Genomic DNA, 16041 nt, shown 5'->3' on the forward strand with positions numbered 1-16041 from the left:
CAGAAGAAAATTGTAAAACTCTGAAATACCCTGTTTGGTGGAGAAAGATGCCTGATGGCTGCGATATCTTGTGGGGATTAAAGACTAAAAATGTCTTGAGGCTTTTCACAAAAGCACAGTATGTTCAGAGGGAAGAATACTTTCAAGTTTGGCTCCAAATATTGAAACTAAATTTAAAGAGTAGGATTTTTCAGAAATTTTGATGAATCCATAAGCTATTGAAATACTTTCCGTGACCTCTGCTAGAAAAAAATACAAAGTAAGCATTCCCAAAACCATTCGATAATTAAATGAATGTTTGAAGTAATTTTTTTCCCTGCCTGGCTAAATACATGTTTAAATTGAAAGTTATATAACCCTGTAGAAAAAAAGCTATGGCACAGTCTAATCTTGAATTATGTGCAGAATGGTTGTGGCCAAGATCACCTTAATACAGCTATTTTAGCCTTAACGCTGTGCGAGTGCTCTTTGCTCATCTTGAAGAATTGCTGCCTATGAATTGTAAAATACTAGAGCAATTTTTTTGTGTTTGCGGCTACCACTAACAATTTTGGATAGTATAATTGAAGGACAGGCTTGGCTGACCAGGATCACATTTTCGCTTTTCTTTGTGTACAGTGTGTATGTTATTGTGAGCTGTTTCACTGAAGGCTATTTCCAAGAGCCTTGTTTAGAGAGAGGTTTCTGGAAAAAAAGAATTGGCAGAGGAGGGTGAGAAGAAAGGAGAAGGGCGATGTGTAGAACAGGGATAGTTACAGACCCTTCCACTAATCTAGAAAAACAGGAATTTAGGATTGGGTCTAACCTTTTTTAGCATGTGGCTAATGTGTGGAGGAAAATGTTCTTCATACACTCTTGCTGTTCTGGGGCTGTTGCGCCAGGGAAGTATGGATGACAGAAAGACAAAAGAGAGAGCTCAAGAATATGCAGCATTGATGGACAGGGGAAGAACCAGTGTGGAAACCAGAATTTTAATTTCGGAAGGAATTTTGAGTTATTTCCATTTTGAAGCAGAATATCCCTTACTTGACTTGAAACATTTTGCTTTGATAAAAAACAGGATTTTTGTTCCTATTTCAACTATCAAAATATTTAAAAATATTGCAATAGAAAGCCATTCCAAATGAGAAATCAAACATCTTATTCTGAAATTTCAGTCTTCTCAAAATGTCGACTTAAAAAAATTTTTTTTCTTTTAAAGTCTTTAACTGAAATGGTCCCATTTCTGCTGCATTTATTTTTTTGTCTGCTTTAGCTTTGACTTTGTTTCTTTTTGTTTGCTTGTATGTATGTTTTTTGTAGAGAAATATCCAGACTGAAAAACTCACTTGGAAACTCTCATGGCCATACTCCAGGTTCTGTAAACTTCAATTGGTAAATACACATATACACAATTCTCTGAATTATCATTTTCTTAAACTAGTCCCAAAATCCCAGTAAATGTTAGCTGAGGCTTCTGTGATATTACAAGATCCATCCTGTTTCTGACCATGCCTGCGGAGCTACCAGGCTTTTGGTAATAACTTTTCAGTGAATAGTCACCATTATTTTTCAGCCAAGTTTGGAGTGCTTGTACTTGGACTGGACTTGGGACCAGCCTAGCTGCATTTCAAACCATTGCTCTTCAAGGCATTTGACTTTTTCTTACTTCAGACCCTTCCCAAGTTTTATTTAATATTCTCACAGTTACCCAATTGTTCCAAACAGAATTAGGCATCTTGTGTCTTTAAGTTTTCTGAAAACATGTCAATATTTTATCTCTGCCCTATATAATTGTACATAACTGTATCTGTCCTTTGTTTAGCCATGCTGAGTGCTGTCTCCTAATCATTTAAACATATGTGATTTCTGACAAATCTTCTCCTACAAAGTAATTAGCAAAATCATTAGACTAAAAAAGAAAACACAAAAAGACAAGAGGAAAAACCCAGTTTTGAAAATTAACCCATTGAAATATGTGGTTATTAAAAAATGTAAAAACTGTCGGAAAAACAGTCTGCAGCTGTTCTCCACTGTACAATGACTACTATATCTGTTGTGCTGCTGCTGAAGGCTACTTTGTTTTTCATTCTTACTGTGGTGATCCTTAAAAATCTAAGGATTAAATATCTATGACTTTTTGGCATCTTTTTGCTATGAAATGATTCATTACACATGGACTTTTATTTTTTCTGTACATTTGATTAAGAAGAGTGACCTTTGTGACTTAGGAGAAGATGAATATCCACTGATCTGCCTCATGAGGCAATTAGGCTTTCTGTATTTTTTTGAGTACTTCTGGGTTTCATTGTGATTTTTTGTTTTTTTTGAGATGAGTCTTGACTCTTGTGTTTACTGCCTTGTTTTGTCTAGCCATGAAATAATTGTTGTTGCTCTTTAAGACATACAGGTTTGCAAATCTATCTCTTCTAGAGACATTTGCATATGCAAATCAATTAAATAAGTACATGTCCACATCAACAACTGATTGCCTCCCTGATGCCAAAGCCTACTCATTTTAAACAAATGGAATATCAAGTTAATACCAGATATGTTTTCTGTATTACAAAAAAAATCAGCTAGTGTTTCCCATTTACTGCTACAGCCCTAAAAAGTAGATATGTTGCTTAACATTGACGGTTTGGATTCAAATTCATACATAGACCCAGAGATTTGGTTTGTTTCTGTTCCTTCTCAAAGTGTTGACTCAAAAATTTTTGTTAACCATTTTAAACACTTTAAATGCTTTTCTGAGATCTTGCTCAATGTCATTGCTCTCCTAAACACAGCAACTTGCCAGAACAGGAATTTTAGAAATACTAGCTAAAACATCTTGACAAGCTAAACATTTTTTAAAAGGGGAGTAGGTGGACTGAGTTGACTTACTGCCAGCTACAGTATCTGTACACTGTCGAAGAAGATAAGCAGTGCTGCATAGAGTGGATTAAGGCTGGTGCCAGGAATCTGCAGATTCTGGACCTGGTCTCACTTCTGCTATTAAGTAGCATCATGTCTTGAGCAAGTCACATCCTTTTTGTCCGAGTCTGTTCCACTGTCCATGAATTGGGGACAGTATTTACCTACTTCTTTCAAAGAAGGAAGTTTATTTTCTTTAAGTTTTGAGGATGTAAACCCTAAGGATTATGATCTGCATGTGCATTTGGCACACATTAAATTGCTCACAACCTTTTAGCAGGAATGGTTCTGAGCAATGCATCCTTTCAGGGAGTTGTTTTCAGTTTGAGGACAGAATAGTTTGGAACTGCAAAAAATCTGGTAGGTTTGGTCAGGTTTCAAAATTGTAAGACTTTTATGCTTTCCATAAACAACTGACTGAAATAATTTAGTCTCTTTTTGTCTCTCTTCCTCACGTACTGTGTTGGCATTAACATCTCTGAAACGGGGAACTTGAAACTTCCTTCTGGTGATGTTACGATTCCAGTTGCATCTCAGTTATACAACATAAATGGCTAAAAATATGAATTCTCAAATCTTTCTTTCTTGGGCAAACTTGAGAACAACAGCAGTGAACAATTAGCAATTCTGGATTACAGAATTTCAAGTACTTAATAACTGTCCTACTTTTTAACTCTCTCTTTGTCAAAACACTAGCACGTATACCAGCATGCAACTTAAATTCATTATTTTTTAAAAAAAATATGGTTTTGTTTACTGCTTCTGTGCAAAAAGAATTCAGCATTATCTGACAGACCGTTGTATTCTTGACCACTACATATACTCTAAAAGAGCTTGAAGATTCTGCTTTGCAACTTTTAGCATGTGCTGGCTCGTTCTGGATGTCAGAGTAAACAACTTGACGTATAGCTTGTGTTTCTTTATAGCTTCGAATTATCCATAACTATCTTTTGGATTTTCAGCAAACCATGTACATTCTCTAAAGTCTCTGACACGTTACTTCTCAACTTCTCCATGTTATTACCCAGGGTTTTCTTTCTGTAATCTCTTCTCTCTTTCTTTCAGAAATGTTTTTCTTTTACATTTCCACTCTCCTTTTGTACCCTGATATATTGTTTTATAACTCTGGGGGCTGGATGCTACCCTCTTCAATGCTCAGCTAGAAACAAAAGCAGAAGTAGTTCAAAATAGCCATATTCAAACCAGAGTAACCTTTTGAATCCTTTCTAGTACTCTGAGTGATTGCAGACAAAGAATAAACCATGGTTTGAATCTGACTAACTGCTTTCACCTGTATCAGAGTTTCAATTTCCTTCACACCTTTGAAGGAGGTACATACAGGAAAGAGCCTCAAAGGAACCACGAGATAAGGATAATGGTAGCAGTCAATATGGTAGCTACAATTTATAGAATATAAGGTGCATAATCACTGCAAATCTTGTTGTAAATATCCTTTGAGAATAGAATGTTATAGAAAGATTCACGAAAACAGTTTAGTCTGGGATGTTCAGCCACGGTGAGATGAGAGAAAGGTGCCAATGGGGTGTTATGAATAAGATTTTTTTTAATGTGCAAATATAAGCTTAGACATTCAGAAAAAGAACAGTTTTCATTGTACCATGCCTAGATCTCAAGTATAACTATATCTGACAACTGAAAAGATAGCATCAGTGTCAAAGGCTATATATATTATAAGACCAAAGTCCCAAATTTGCCTCCTAAGATGAGTAGTCATTTTGGAAAATGCTGGCTCAGCTAAGAATGGAAATTTACATTGTTCTTTCTTACTCTGATTATCTCCCTGCTATAAGTGAAGGTGACTTTTAAATACTCCTTTTGTCTAGAAAAATCACCTGCTTAGCAAGTGACAAAGGCTGAGCTTTTTGAGAATCCAAACAGCCAGTATGAACCAGAGCTAGATTTCCAGTTCACAGAAGTCCTTCTCTCTGCCCTGTAGCTGCCTGGTGATGTTTAACAAACAGTTACTGAGATTTTCCTTTCTGGGTACACAACAAGTTATGCAAGTGGATACTTAGCATCTTCTGAAAGAAAAGGTTCTCCTTTATCTGAAATGGACTGACAGCTTCCTGTCCATCATAGTTATTTTATTTTGTGACAAAGCCATGTATCTTTGCCTGATCACATTTGAGTTTGAACATGGCAACCAAGGAAATATTAACAAACTCTTTTCTCTTCAAAACACGCCATCAGTCTGTGAACATTACAAAAACAAACAAAAGAACCCCACCCCAAACCCTGAATGTTTTAGAGGCTACTAAACAAAACACACCAACTACTAAAACACAGTCTAAAAATAAAGAGCATCTTTTTTTCTTGATGAGCCAGAAACCAGTGTAATCTGTCTGGTAGATATACAAAAAGCTTATCTAGTTCATTTCATGTTCATCTAAAGCTGATCTACTTAATTATTTCTTCCATTAAACAGCCCTTCCATTAAACTGCTGCTTTTTTCTGGTTGGAAAAAGTGTCAGTGTTACAGGAGAGAGATTTTATGCTCAGAGGACCTGGGATTAGAAGATCATTTTTATATTGGAGATCTGTGTTTGGAGGCAGATTACTTTTGAGCATGGAGAAAATTTTTATGCTGACATGCATCTGTGTTATGAAATAATTCCAAACTCTGGGATGGTAGCAGATGTTATAGTTCACAGAATCAAAATGTTGGTTTTGGATAAAAAAATCTTCCAGTGTTATTAGAAAACAGAAGAAAGCACATAGCCTAATAGGTTAATTTAATGGCATTGTTTGCAGTAAAGCTGACATTTCGGGCATAATCTCCATTGCTCACTTGAAGTAGGCCATTTTGCAGGGCAGAGAAGGATTTGATACATTCTTTTATATTACTGTGTCAAATTGGATTAGAACATAATAAAATGGAGGATGTAAAATAAAGGCCTTTGGGAGTGCTGGTTATGCAGTGTAGTAAGACACACAAGGAATTAAAATGAATGTACTCTTCAGAAGACAAACTTGTCATGTGTAGTTGTGTGGACCTTCCCTCTTCCTAGTATGTTTCCTTGGTTTATCCCTCCTGTGCTGCACTCTTTGTTGATCTACACTGAGTGATTTTCCTTCAGTAAGTTTGCCCAGCATTTGTCTGGTTTGTAATTATTATTATTTGGACATTAACAGGACATTCAAAGATAAAATGATTGAAAACTTGCTACAGTTAATACAGTTTCTGCAACCATACACTGACCAACAGTGCTCAAAACTTTGCTAAAATTTGTTTCAGAGATTCACTACTACTGCATGTTGGCCTGGTTTGGAGTGCAGCCACAGGAGTATTCACTTCAGCAGCTTCACCGAGTAGCCCGTAGGATTCAGCTTCTGCTGTCAGTCTGCAAGATATCTAAACTACACAGACCAGAAAATGTGCTGAAGCTTGGTTTCTTAAATGATGCTTGGGGGGTTTCTCATAACTTTTTGGAGTATGCTCTAACCTTTGAAATTTTGGAAATATTAATTAGTAAGCTGAGTTACTCCACACTTTCATTTATCTGATACTCTTATCTCAGGACTCACATTAGCCAAAATTGGATTGTGTCTTCTATGTACTGAGTCATTTGCTTTGAAAAGATCTCTGTTAGCTGAAAACCCAGTGACAAGTCTAGATGGCAGGTCATGTGTTCTGTTTGGATAAACAGGGTTACACTTCACACAGGTATTAATATTAGTAGAAATTAATAAATGACTCATGTTACAGTCTGGAATTTAATTTTAGAGATTACAGAAAATCTGAATACAAACTAAATGCCACATCGCTTTTGAAATTTGGAAGGGGAAGTGATTAAAAAGAATGTACCAGAGTCGATCTTTTGCTTAAATTAAAGCATGGAGAAAGGACTAGTACATATCCAGTGTGCATGTGCATTCAACTCTCAGTTGATTCTAAAACTGAAAAGTTGAGCTTGGGACACTTAATGCTGTACGAAGACAGGCTTTCACTTGGAATCACTGTCATCTGCTCTGTCAGATTCTTACTTTTCCCTTGCAGTTGAAGAGCAGTAACTTTTCATAGAAAAGCCAGGTTCATCCTTCTCTGACACTGAGTGTCCATGCCCCTGCCTGCACCTTGAGTGAGGTAACTGCTAGTGCTGCTGCTGCAGTTCCATCCTAGTGTGGAAGAGGATTGTGCAGTGGGTGCACAGCACGTTCCACACATGAATATGTAGCGCTGACTTAGAACGCTGAGAAATCGCCTTAAAACAAGGACAGTATCAATTTGCAAAAAGAAATTCCAAACAAAAAAATGGGTTTAATCAGTTTGGTCTGTAATATGGGCATGCTACCTGACCACAGAGGTGAGAGTCTGAATTCAGATAAGTATTTGTCTCAGAACATCCTTTACTTTTCAACAGCTTCTTACACTCAGCTTAGCATATGCTTAAATGCTTTCCTGAACTGAGATCTAACAAACTTGCACTTTGATCTTACTGTTAATGATGTTTGGTCTAAAATATGCATTCTATTTGAGTATGGTTTGACACAGCAAATGAAATATTTACTGACTCTTGGCACTAGTACCTTCACCTTTGTGGATTTCTGTAATGTATCATTCTCATTGAAGGTCTGTTCTCCATAGGATGTGCATGATTCATTTCTAATGGCATTACAAGGAGGTTAGCTCATGCTTTGAGAAGAAAGCTCTTTCTTTTCTAAAAGTAATTTTTGTGGCTTTGTACCTAATCACTAATTGGATTCCTGCATAGAATTTGATACCAGACACTTTGGGATAATGGAAATACAGACTTATAAGTTTTCCATTTCCCTATGTAACAAAGTGATGCCAAACAAAGAGTTAAACCAATTAAGCATGTTTCATTGCTTTCATGGAAAGCACTGCCTGGATTCTGTTTGCCTGGATTATATATGTGGTGTTATCTCACTTTATGAGAATATAGTCTTTTGAAGGACTGAAGATCACTATATAGGAAATCTTGACTCTGCAGTTCTGGCTGATTAGTATGCTGTAATTTATGTAGCAGATCATGCAAAGCACAGAAAGACAGGCAAAATAAAAAAAGTAGTATTTCCTTAAGTAAATTTTAGATTAAGCAAGATTAAGAGAAAAACATTCTCCAGCTTTTCTACCCTATCAGCAGGGCAACGACTAAACCCACTATCTCCTACATAAGACATTCTTTAATTTATCCAAAGAACAAGAAATTAGGACTGAAAATGTACTGTCAATTTCCTTGGATTAAGGTCAAATCTTGAGAAAGAAAGAGAATATTTTCCTTCATAAATTTATCAGTCAATTTCAGTTATAACCAGATTAAGGAAATAAAATCAGAAACAAAAAAACTTCAGAAAGAAAAATTAGAATACTTACATTGGTGACATATTCAATATCCTTCCAAATATTACATTCCCTGGGAAAATCTGCCAAATCTAAAAAATTATCCACTATCACTTGGCCAATCAAGTCATGCCTGGAGAATCTGTCAAAGTCATACACAGAGAAATGGAGTTTCCTTGCGTTCAGATCATTGTATGGGACAGTAAATAAAAAAACTTCATCAAATACTGGGTTTAGGGTTTTTCTGTGCACTTTAGTCTGGTGTTTTGTTTTCCTATCAGGAAGTAGATATATCTTCACGTATGGATCTGAAGTTCCAGAGAAGTCCTTTGCTGGCAGGTTGATGGCCTTGTGTATCTTCACTATCAGCTGTTCTAAATCACAATCATATTTCAGAATAAAGTTCAGTTTTCCACATGCCTTGCTATTACTCCTCCGGCCATCGTCTGTGTCCACTGATCTTTGTTTATATAGCTCTGGCTTAATGCGGCCAATCCCCGTCAGTTGCTCCTGTTTCTGAACCTGCTGGATGTTGAAGTCGGGGTTGGAGAGGTTGAGCTGTCTTCGTATTGAATTATGCCTTAAGTGAAAACAAAGGAATTGAAACAAATTGTGTTGAAGATGGTAAGAATCTGGTCGCACACACTAAAGATTCTGTTCTCACTTGACATATTTTTGTAATGTAAAATGGGGTCAGACTTTTACTCACATAAAGTGATAAAGCATGATGCCCAACAGCTGTAAGAGCTCACCTTAAGCATTAGACTGCTACTATCACATAATTTTCTGTTCCTATGTCCCAAGCTAGTGGTATGCACTCTCAAAACCTGGCTGAAGAAATGCAAATTAATGGCCATTGCAAATCCAAAGGGTCTGCCTTATTAGCAAGTATCATGTGATATGATAAGAACTGTAGCTGTTCTTATCAGTTACCATTTTCAACTGAATCCTCTGGATTAATGCCTATGAAATTAGTTATATTATGTAAATGGCAGCAGGATCTGGCCTATTATGCCAGCTGAGCTTGCTGATTTATGGTTCTAAGGTAAAGCTGGACAAAGGAGGATACTTACTGACATCTCTGCATTTTAATTACTTGTTGATCTCTACAACTACTTCACTTACAAGTGAGCTGTTCTGATCTGAAATGGTTTGTTGACCACCCCACCAGCAATTGTTTTTTTCTCTCATACCTGATGTAATAAACTCTGTTTACTTTGGTTGAAAAGCTCCTTTAGTTTCATTACTCCAAGGAAAGAAAGTTGCTTTTAGCTTTGGTCCAGTGAAATGTATTACCTGGAGTCACTCAGTTATTGTGATTGAAATTTCCACTTCACGAGATGGTAACAGAAATCAAATTTGCAAAACCTGTCGGGGTAGCGGGATGTGAAAGTTGGATTAGGTAAAATCCTAATCTTGTATGACTTGGATTCCACCTTTTTGTCCTATTCATATACAGCAATCATTCAGTGTATTGGAGTGCCACGAGCTGTGGTTGAACATACTTTTATATACTATCCTTTTTTTCCTCTTGTTGCATAACAAATACATAATTTTATAGGTATACATTAGTCATTTCCATGATAAAATATTATCATGTCACAAAAAAAGATTTTTATTGTTCAGCCCTTAAGCTCCTTATCACAGTGAGAGGTGCAGAATATCCTGGGAGGGAATAAAAAGGAGGGCACTGGGGAGTCAGCTTATCAAGGATTGTAGCAGGGGCAGGTGCCTGCTCTCTGTGGCCACAGAGGAAAGCCACAGCTGGCTACCCCGTCATGCCAGCAAGCAGCAGAGACAAAGGTGAACAAACAAAGGATGCAGAGCAAGGAAGATGGGCCCCTCTGCTCAGTGAAAGAGTCCTCTGGAGAAGAAGCTGGTAAAAGTAAGGGGCAATGAAAGAGAGGAGTACAGAGCAAAGCCTCTATCACCCATGGTATAGGGTAGGGGTGGGACCTGGACAGGTCATGCCCTCGTGGACACAGCCAGTGTTACACTTGCTGAAGAGAGCTGGCCTGGGAACAGTTGCCAGAAGCACTCAGGATGCTGAGGCAAATTCTTTTAGCGATTGGGATTGCTGCTGCTTCTTGTGAGATGACTATGCTGTGGTGATACTGTGCATTTGTTGTTTGGTTATCAGAATTGCTGCCCTGTTGTAGCAGAGAAAGCCTGTATGTGACTCAATACTTTCACAATATTGAAGACACATGAGAGCTCTTGGTGTTAGATGTCAGATATGAATCTTCTGTTGTTAATCTCATGACATGCTTATTTCCCAGCAGTTTGAAAGCACAGCAGCACCAGCCCTGTGCTGTACTTCTGGGCTATTAGTCCTTAGTTGGAATTCAGCCTTGCAAGTGGTAGGCTGCAAGCTTCGGTATCTATATAATTATGGCTCTGACCTGCCCATATATTCCTACAATGTAAGACCATTCTTATGCAAATCCAAGGAGGAAGGGCACCCGAAGTTTATGCTGCATAGCGCTCATAATATACTGAGGATTTCTCAAATTCTTTCTGAGATGTTTTGGACAACTGACAATTACTGAACTGGCTGCTAGCTGCTGTCATCTTACCCATGTTCAGGTGTGCTTGAAGCCAAGAATCTTGGCTTAACTTGCTCTCCCAGATGGTCAGAAGTGAGGCTAGCAAAGAGCAATCAGACTAGTGCTGTACCTTCTCCAGCTGAAGTGCATCTGCTTTGACTCAGAAATTTACTGGCTCTTCACATGCTGATCCTTTTATCGCCTGTCCCTGCACACTCTCACACTCCCTCTTTCCTCTTCCCTCCTGTACTGATTCTCCAGTTCCCCTGGAGACCTCACTGACTCTTGTTCAGTCACTTCTCCCCTCACAGTCATGACTGTGGCTAAAATCTATGATTTTTAATCCTATTTCTAATTCTTGCAAGTGTTTCATTAGCTTGCCCTACTTTTCTTCTTTGGCTGTTTTAAAAATCTTTGAGGAGATATTACTGAGTGTTTAGCATCAGTGCTAAGTACAAATGAATATGCTTTACAAGCTAAATCTAGGCTCTTCTGGTGCTTTAAGCGACACACAGTGCTCTGCCTTGTCCAGCTTCTGAGGGAGAGGCACAAATGAGACAGTAGTTGATAGAAGAGTGTAATAGCATTGTGATCCTGTCCTTTTAACCAAAGAGGTTTGTGCAGCTCAAAGAATAACTTTTGTGTGATTTTTTTTAAAAAAGAATGTGTCAAGTAAATTATGCATTTTTAATAGATTAGTGTACTGGATAATCAAGCTGTGCTCTTTTGACTGTATCTGTATTCATTAATATCAGAGAGAAATTGGAGTTACTGACCGAGCAGAAGAAGTTGGTTCAGTGATCTGACGATGCATTCGCACATTGTGTACGCAGTTCTCCTTCGTTCCTGCCTGAGCATCTAATGGAATATCAGGGGAGGTGTGGCTGATCTTCATGGAGGACTCTGGATAGGCTGTAGGCTGACCAAGATAATCCTCACTGTAGTCATGGTCATTGGTCTCTGTATCTGTGTAGTTCAGTGATTCTTGTTTGTTGTCTTTGTTCCCAAATGGCAGACCACGCTCTCGCCAAGGGATCCAACAAAGCTTCCAGGAGACGAACAGAGAGACACCAAACAGAGCAAGACCACAGGCTGTGACAACTAAGGAGAGCAAGCTTATTGAGATATCTGCAAACAAGAAAAACACACGCATGTCACATCTTTGTGCTCTTTGGAGCTCTGCACCTCCAGGGCATACAATATGGGAAGTAGATATCTCTGGATTGCAGATCTGCAAAAATTAAATTCTGGACCCAGAACAACAACTTATAATGACAACATACATGACTGACAACATACATGACTGACAACAGTCATATAATAAAAACATATTCTTTTTTTTCCCCCCAAGAAAAAAATGTAATCTTGTTTGGAATTCAGTATAAGGCTTATCTTCATAGAACTTGGTTTATATTTTCCCTCCATGGGTGGGATGAAGGGTCATTCTAAATATGAAAAGGGCTTGTTCACTGTTCACTCAACTTTCTACTGACAAAAGAGCAGTGCCTGCAGTACATTTTGTCTTTTCTTTATTTTCCTTTTATGTAGTGCAGTTTCCTCCACCTCCTTTACCAGATCTTACTGTCTTCTCTTCCAGAGACTGTATTATACTTAAACACCATGAAAATATGCACACATGCATATACGTGATATGAATTTTTTTTAGGTATTCAACTGAAATATCTTGTTTCATTGTTTTAATTCCCTTCTTTCTAATCTTAAGACTCATTCTTATCTCTGCAAATTATTTTGGACTATCAATACACGGCTTGCTATTCATAATTTAGTTTAGATACCAGTATCTCTTTGAAACTGAGATTTTTCTATTTTTTAACTCCAAAGGCTCTTTTTCTGTTTTCAAACAGAAGTTGAGTTTTTGGTTGTTTTTCCCCACATTCCTATCATTATCCTACTCCATAATCATATCAACACAAATAAGTTACAACTGGGAGAGGCTTTTTCTCTGTTTTGCTTTGTTTTAAGTTGCACGTTGGGAAAATGACTCAGTGGAACAGCTGTTTTTATGGTTACAGTGTTTTTGAAACGAGTTTCTCTGTGGATTATACACTACATCATGCCTTAAACACAATTAGTAAAAATTCTATTTTACTGCCTCAAATTATAAACACAACCTGATCAAAGCAATTTTTCACACTGCGTATAGGTTCAGAATGTCAGGGTGCATCTCTCTAGCTAACAGCTAGCCTGAATTTTCAAAGGATGGCATGAGGTTGAAACGTACTGCTCCTACTAGGACAATTATTTAAGAATGAGAATTCAGATGAAACAGCCTCAGTCAATCTGAAAAAAAAAAAAAAAAAGAGTATTTTTTTAAAAAGTGGAAAAGTCAATACCTTCTACCCCTGCTGTGAGTCTCATTCTCACTAGCCAGACAGATTAAATTTCCACAGAGGGGAGAGTGACACTACAATCAGTTTCACGCAGGAGCTGTCCAGTTTATTTTGCATGCTGAAAACCAATTTTAAACAATTTTAGTCATCATGGCCCTTTCTGTCCTTCTCCCAGTCATATGAAGGCAAAGCTCATTAACAGTGGGGACAGCACAGCAGCTGTTTGGAATTATAGCAAAGAGTTTCAGAGGAGAAATTAATTAAAGAAATTCCTCCTGTGCATAAAAGGCAATTGGGGAGAAAGTAGAATGGTGGTTCTTGATATTTTTGGAATATTTACTGTTAAACAAGTCTGGTAGTGGAGGCAGAGAACAGCCTCACTATTTGATTAAAAAGCAGAGGAACTGGCATGCAGTAGTGAAAGAACACCTTTAGAATAAAGCAACTTGTCTTGGATTTCCTGGAGGAGAAGGAAAGAAATCATCAGAAGTCTGCAAAAGGGTCACTTTTTCAAAGAACTGATTCAAGTAAATGATCCAGCATTGAAAGAAATGAGGAACTGAGAGCTGTCAGAACCAGCCAGAAGATTACAAGGTGAGAACTGGAGACTGCCCAATGCCAAGGATGTGTGAAGGTGAGGAACAATTTGAAACGTAGACCAACAGTTCCCTACCTTGAGAGTGACTTTAGCAGAGGACAGAGTCATCTAGAGAACTGAAATAATGAGAAAAAATACATGAGAGCAGTATGAACTACTTTTCATTTGGAGAGTTTGAAGGGCTTTCATAATATACCTCTGCATTTAATAACATAGCACCCTTATCTCACAGCTTACTTTCAGAGAAGCTGGGTGATAAACAGTTCAGGTAACTTGCCAAATCGCAGAATAAGAAGGGATTATTTTTCATCACCTTGGTTTACTTCTTTCTGACTCCTTAGGAACCATTTTTGTGTGAAATTTTTGTTTCTGTGAGTGGAAAAAGGAGAATCATGCATCTGTCTTACTTCTATGAAAGACAGTGGGGCTAAACAGCAGTGGTCAAACCCGTTACCTTTCACTGGACAGTAGTTTTCATATACTACACTTCCGGCTGGCAATTTTCAGCAACTGGGCAGATCCCCTGTGAATAGCTGGGGGGAGTGCAGTCCTGAGTGAAGAGACTTTTGGCTGCATCCTGGAGCTGCTTTTATATTAACCATTTGTGCTGTTACATACTGTATTTTTGGTATAATTTTTATTCCATCTTTCCAGATGTCTCAGTTTTTCTAAGCCTGTTTATCTGCATTCCCATGTGGTAGCAGTACTCATCTGATGCCAGCGATTTCCTCTGCTTTGTAATGAGAGCAGGGTAAATCTCTACTTGTTTGTCCTTACAAAAATCAGAGATCTGCAGCACAGAGAGTGTTCCTCAAAAATCCAGCTGCTTCTCAATTCACTCTGCTTTCACAAGAATTAGAGCAATGTGTTTTCAGAGCAGCATCTAACGTAAGTCTAAACTGCAACTGTGAATCAAAGTGCAGGCAAGCACTATAGGCAAGGCTGAGCAGTTTACAGGCAGGCATGGGCTTTGGGAGCAGTGAGGAAAGGTGCTGACCATTTCAGAAGGAACAGAGTTTTTGAGTAGCATTGCAACATATAAATTCAGTGTGTACATTTTTGCCATGTTTTAGATGATCACCTGCGCTCACTTTCAGCATTTGGCCAGTTCCATTAGTGACTAGCTAATATATCTACTCTCTGTACCTACTCTGCATTGATACGAGCTTGCGATGCTCTGCAATGGAGAATCTCACGAACACAAGGCAGGCCCCTGTGCCACTGATCTCTTCCTTGGTGCAACCACGATGCCAGCCAAGTGTCTTGAGGTATTGCTATGAATCCAAGTCAAAATTTCATAACTATAGCTTCTTGATCATGGCTGCAGTGACCTGAGCTTGCAAAATCCAGCATGTCAGAATATCTGGACAGTATTATAGCATGTTGATAATGGGTAATTTGTTCCATAGAAAGTAAGCCTAGATTTTTTATTAAAAACATGTACTTTTAAAATCAATGCAATTGCATATACTTACAGTTAATTTTTATCTGCAATGTGCTTTCACACACCAGTAAAGGATGCCTTTTGACAGACAAAATAAGAAGACTGATCTTCAGGGTGGCCCCAGATTAAACACTCAAGACTAGGGAGCTTCATCTAATTTTTTGTCTATTAAGACTATAACATCATTGTTAGATGACTTGGAAGTCACAGACGTTATTTCCATGCAGTTGTAACAACTCAGGTGCTCAGCCATCATTTGCAGTAAGGCCACGGACACATAGGCTTTCTAAATATCTTGCTCATGGCATGTCTTACAGATATTTTGATGTACTAATCAATTTTTGAGCAGGTATTCATGTTTGAATCCTTTTTACTCTACTGACTTTCAATTTCTTAACTATCTGCTATGCTTATCAGCATAATTAGCGCAGTTGTTCATTTTTTGGTAGCAGTCACCAGGTTAAAAACAATGCAGAAATAGCAAATGAAACAGAATTTTCTACCTATGGAGTACATCATCAGTTATTATCACAGACTGGAGAAATGAGCATGGTCTTTCTCTCTGTGACAGATTTTATTACAATCAGTTCTGTGGCAGCTTTATCAAAAAGACTCAGTTTGGTTATGGAGTCATTGCTAGATCTTTTTAAAATTTTTAACTTGCATTTTAAAGTAGATCTGTTATACAAAAAAGAAAAATCCCACTCTATGTCAAGAGAATCTACGATAGGAATATAAATTCTCTTTTCTGTTAAATTCTATTAAAAAGAATCACCAAATTGTTGTGGAAGGGACCCTCCACATGATCTCGTTCAAGACCCTGCTCAAGCAAGGTCACCTACAGTAGGCTGCTCAACACCATGCCCAGACAAAATTTCTCCAAA

At 37.8% G+C, this 16041-nt stretch overlaps 1 protein-coding gene across 3 annotated transcripts in view; it reads right to left on the reverse strand.

Annotated features, from left to right (window-relative positions):
* SYT9 (synaptotagmin 9) overlaps positions 1 to 16041 on the reverse strand; it is a 70407-nt gene that overhangs the window by 26483 nt on the left and 27883 nt on the right. For all 3 annotated transcript variants that reach the window (XR_012625393.1, XM_074842047.1, XM_074842046.1), the window contains exons 2-3: positions 11541 to 11892; positions 8252 to 8798 (exon numbers count right to left, since the gene is read on the reverse strand). Coding sequence is in view for 2 of the 3 variants with exons in the window: in XM_074842047.1 (XP_074698148.1) it covers positions 8252 to 8798; positions 11541 to 11892 (899 nt within the window). In the remaining variant the exon portion in view is untranslated. The remainder of the gene's footprint in view (positions 1 to 8251; positions 8799 to 11540; positions 11893 to 16041) is intronic.

The sequence above is a fragment of the Strix aluco genome, chromosome 16 (genome assembly GCF_031877795.1).
Source record: "Strix aluco isolate bStrAlu1 chromosome 16, bStrAlu1.hap1, whole genome shotgun sequence".
NCBI lineage: Eukaryota > Metazoa > Chordata > Aves > Strigiformes > Strigidae > Strix > Strix aluco.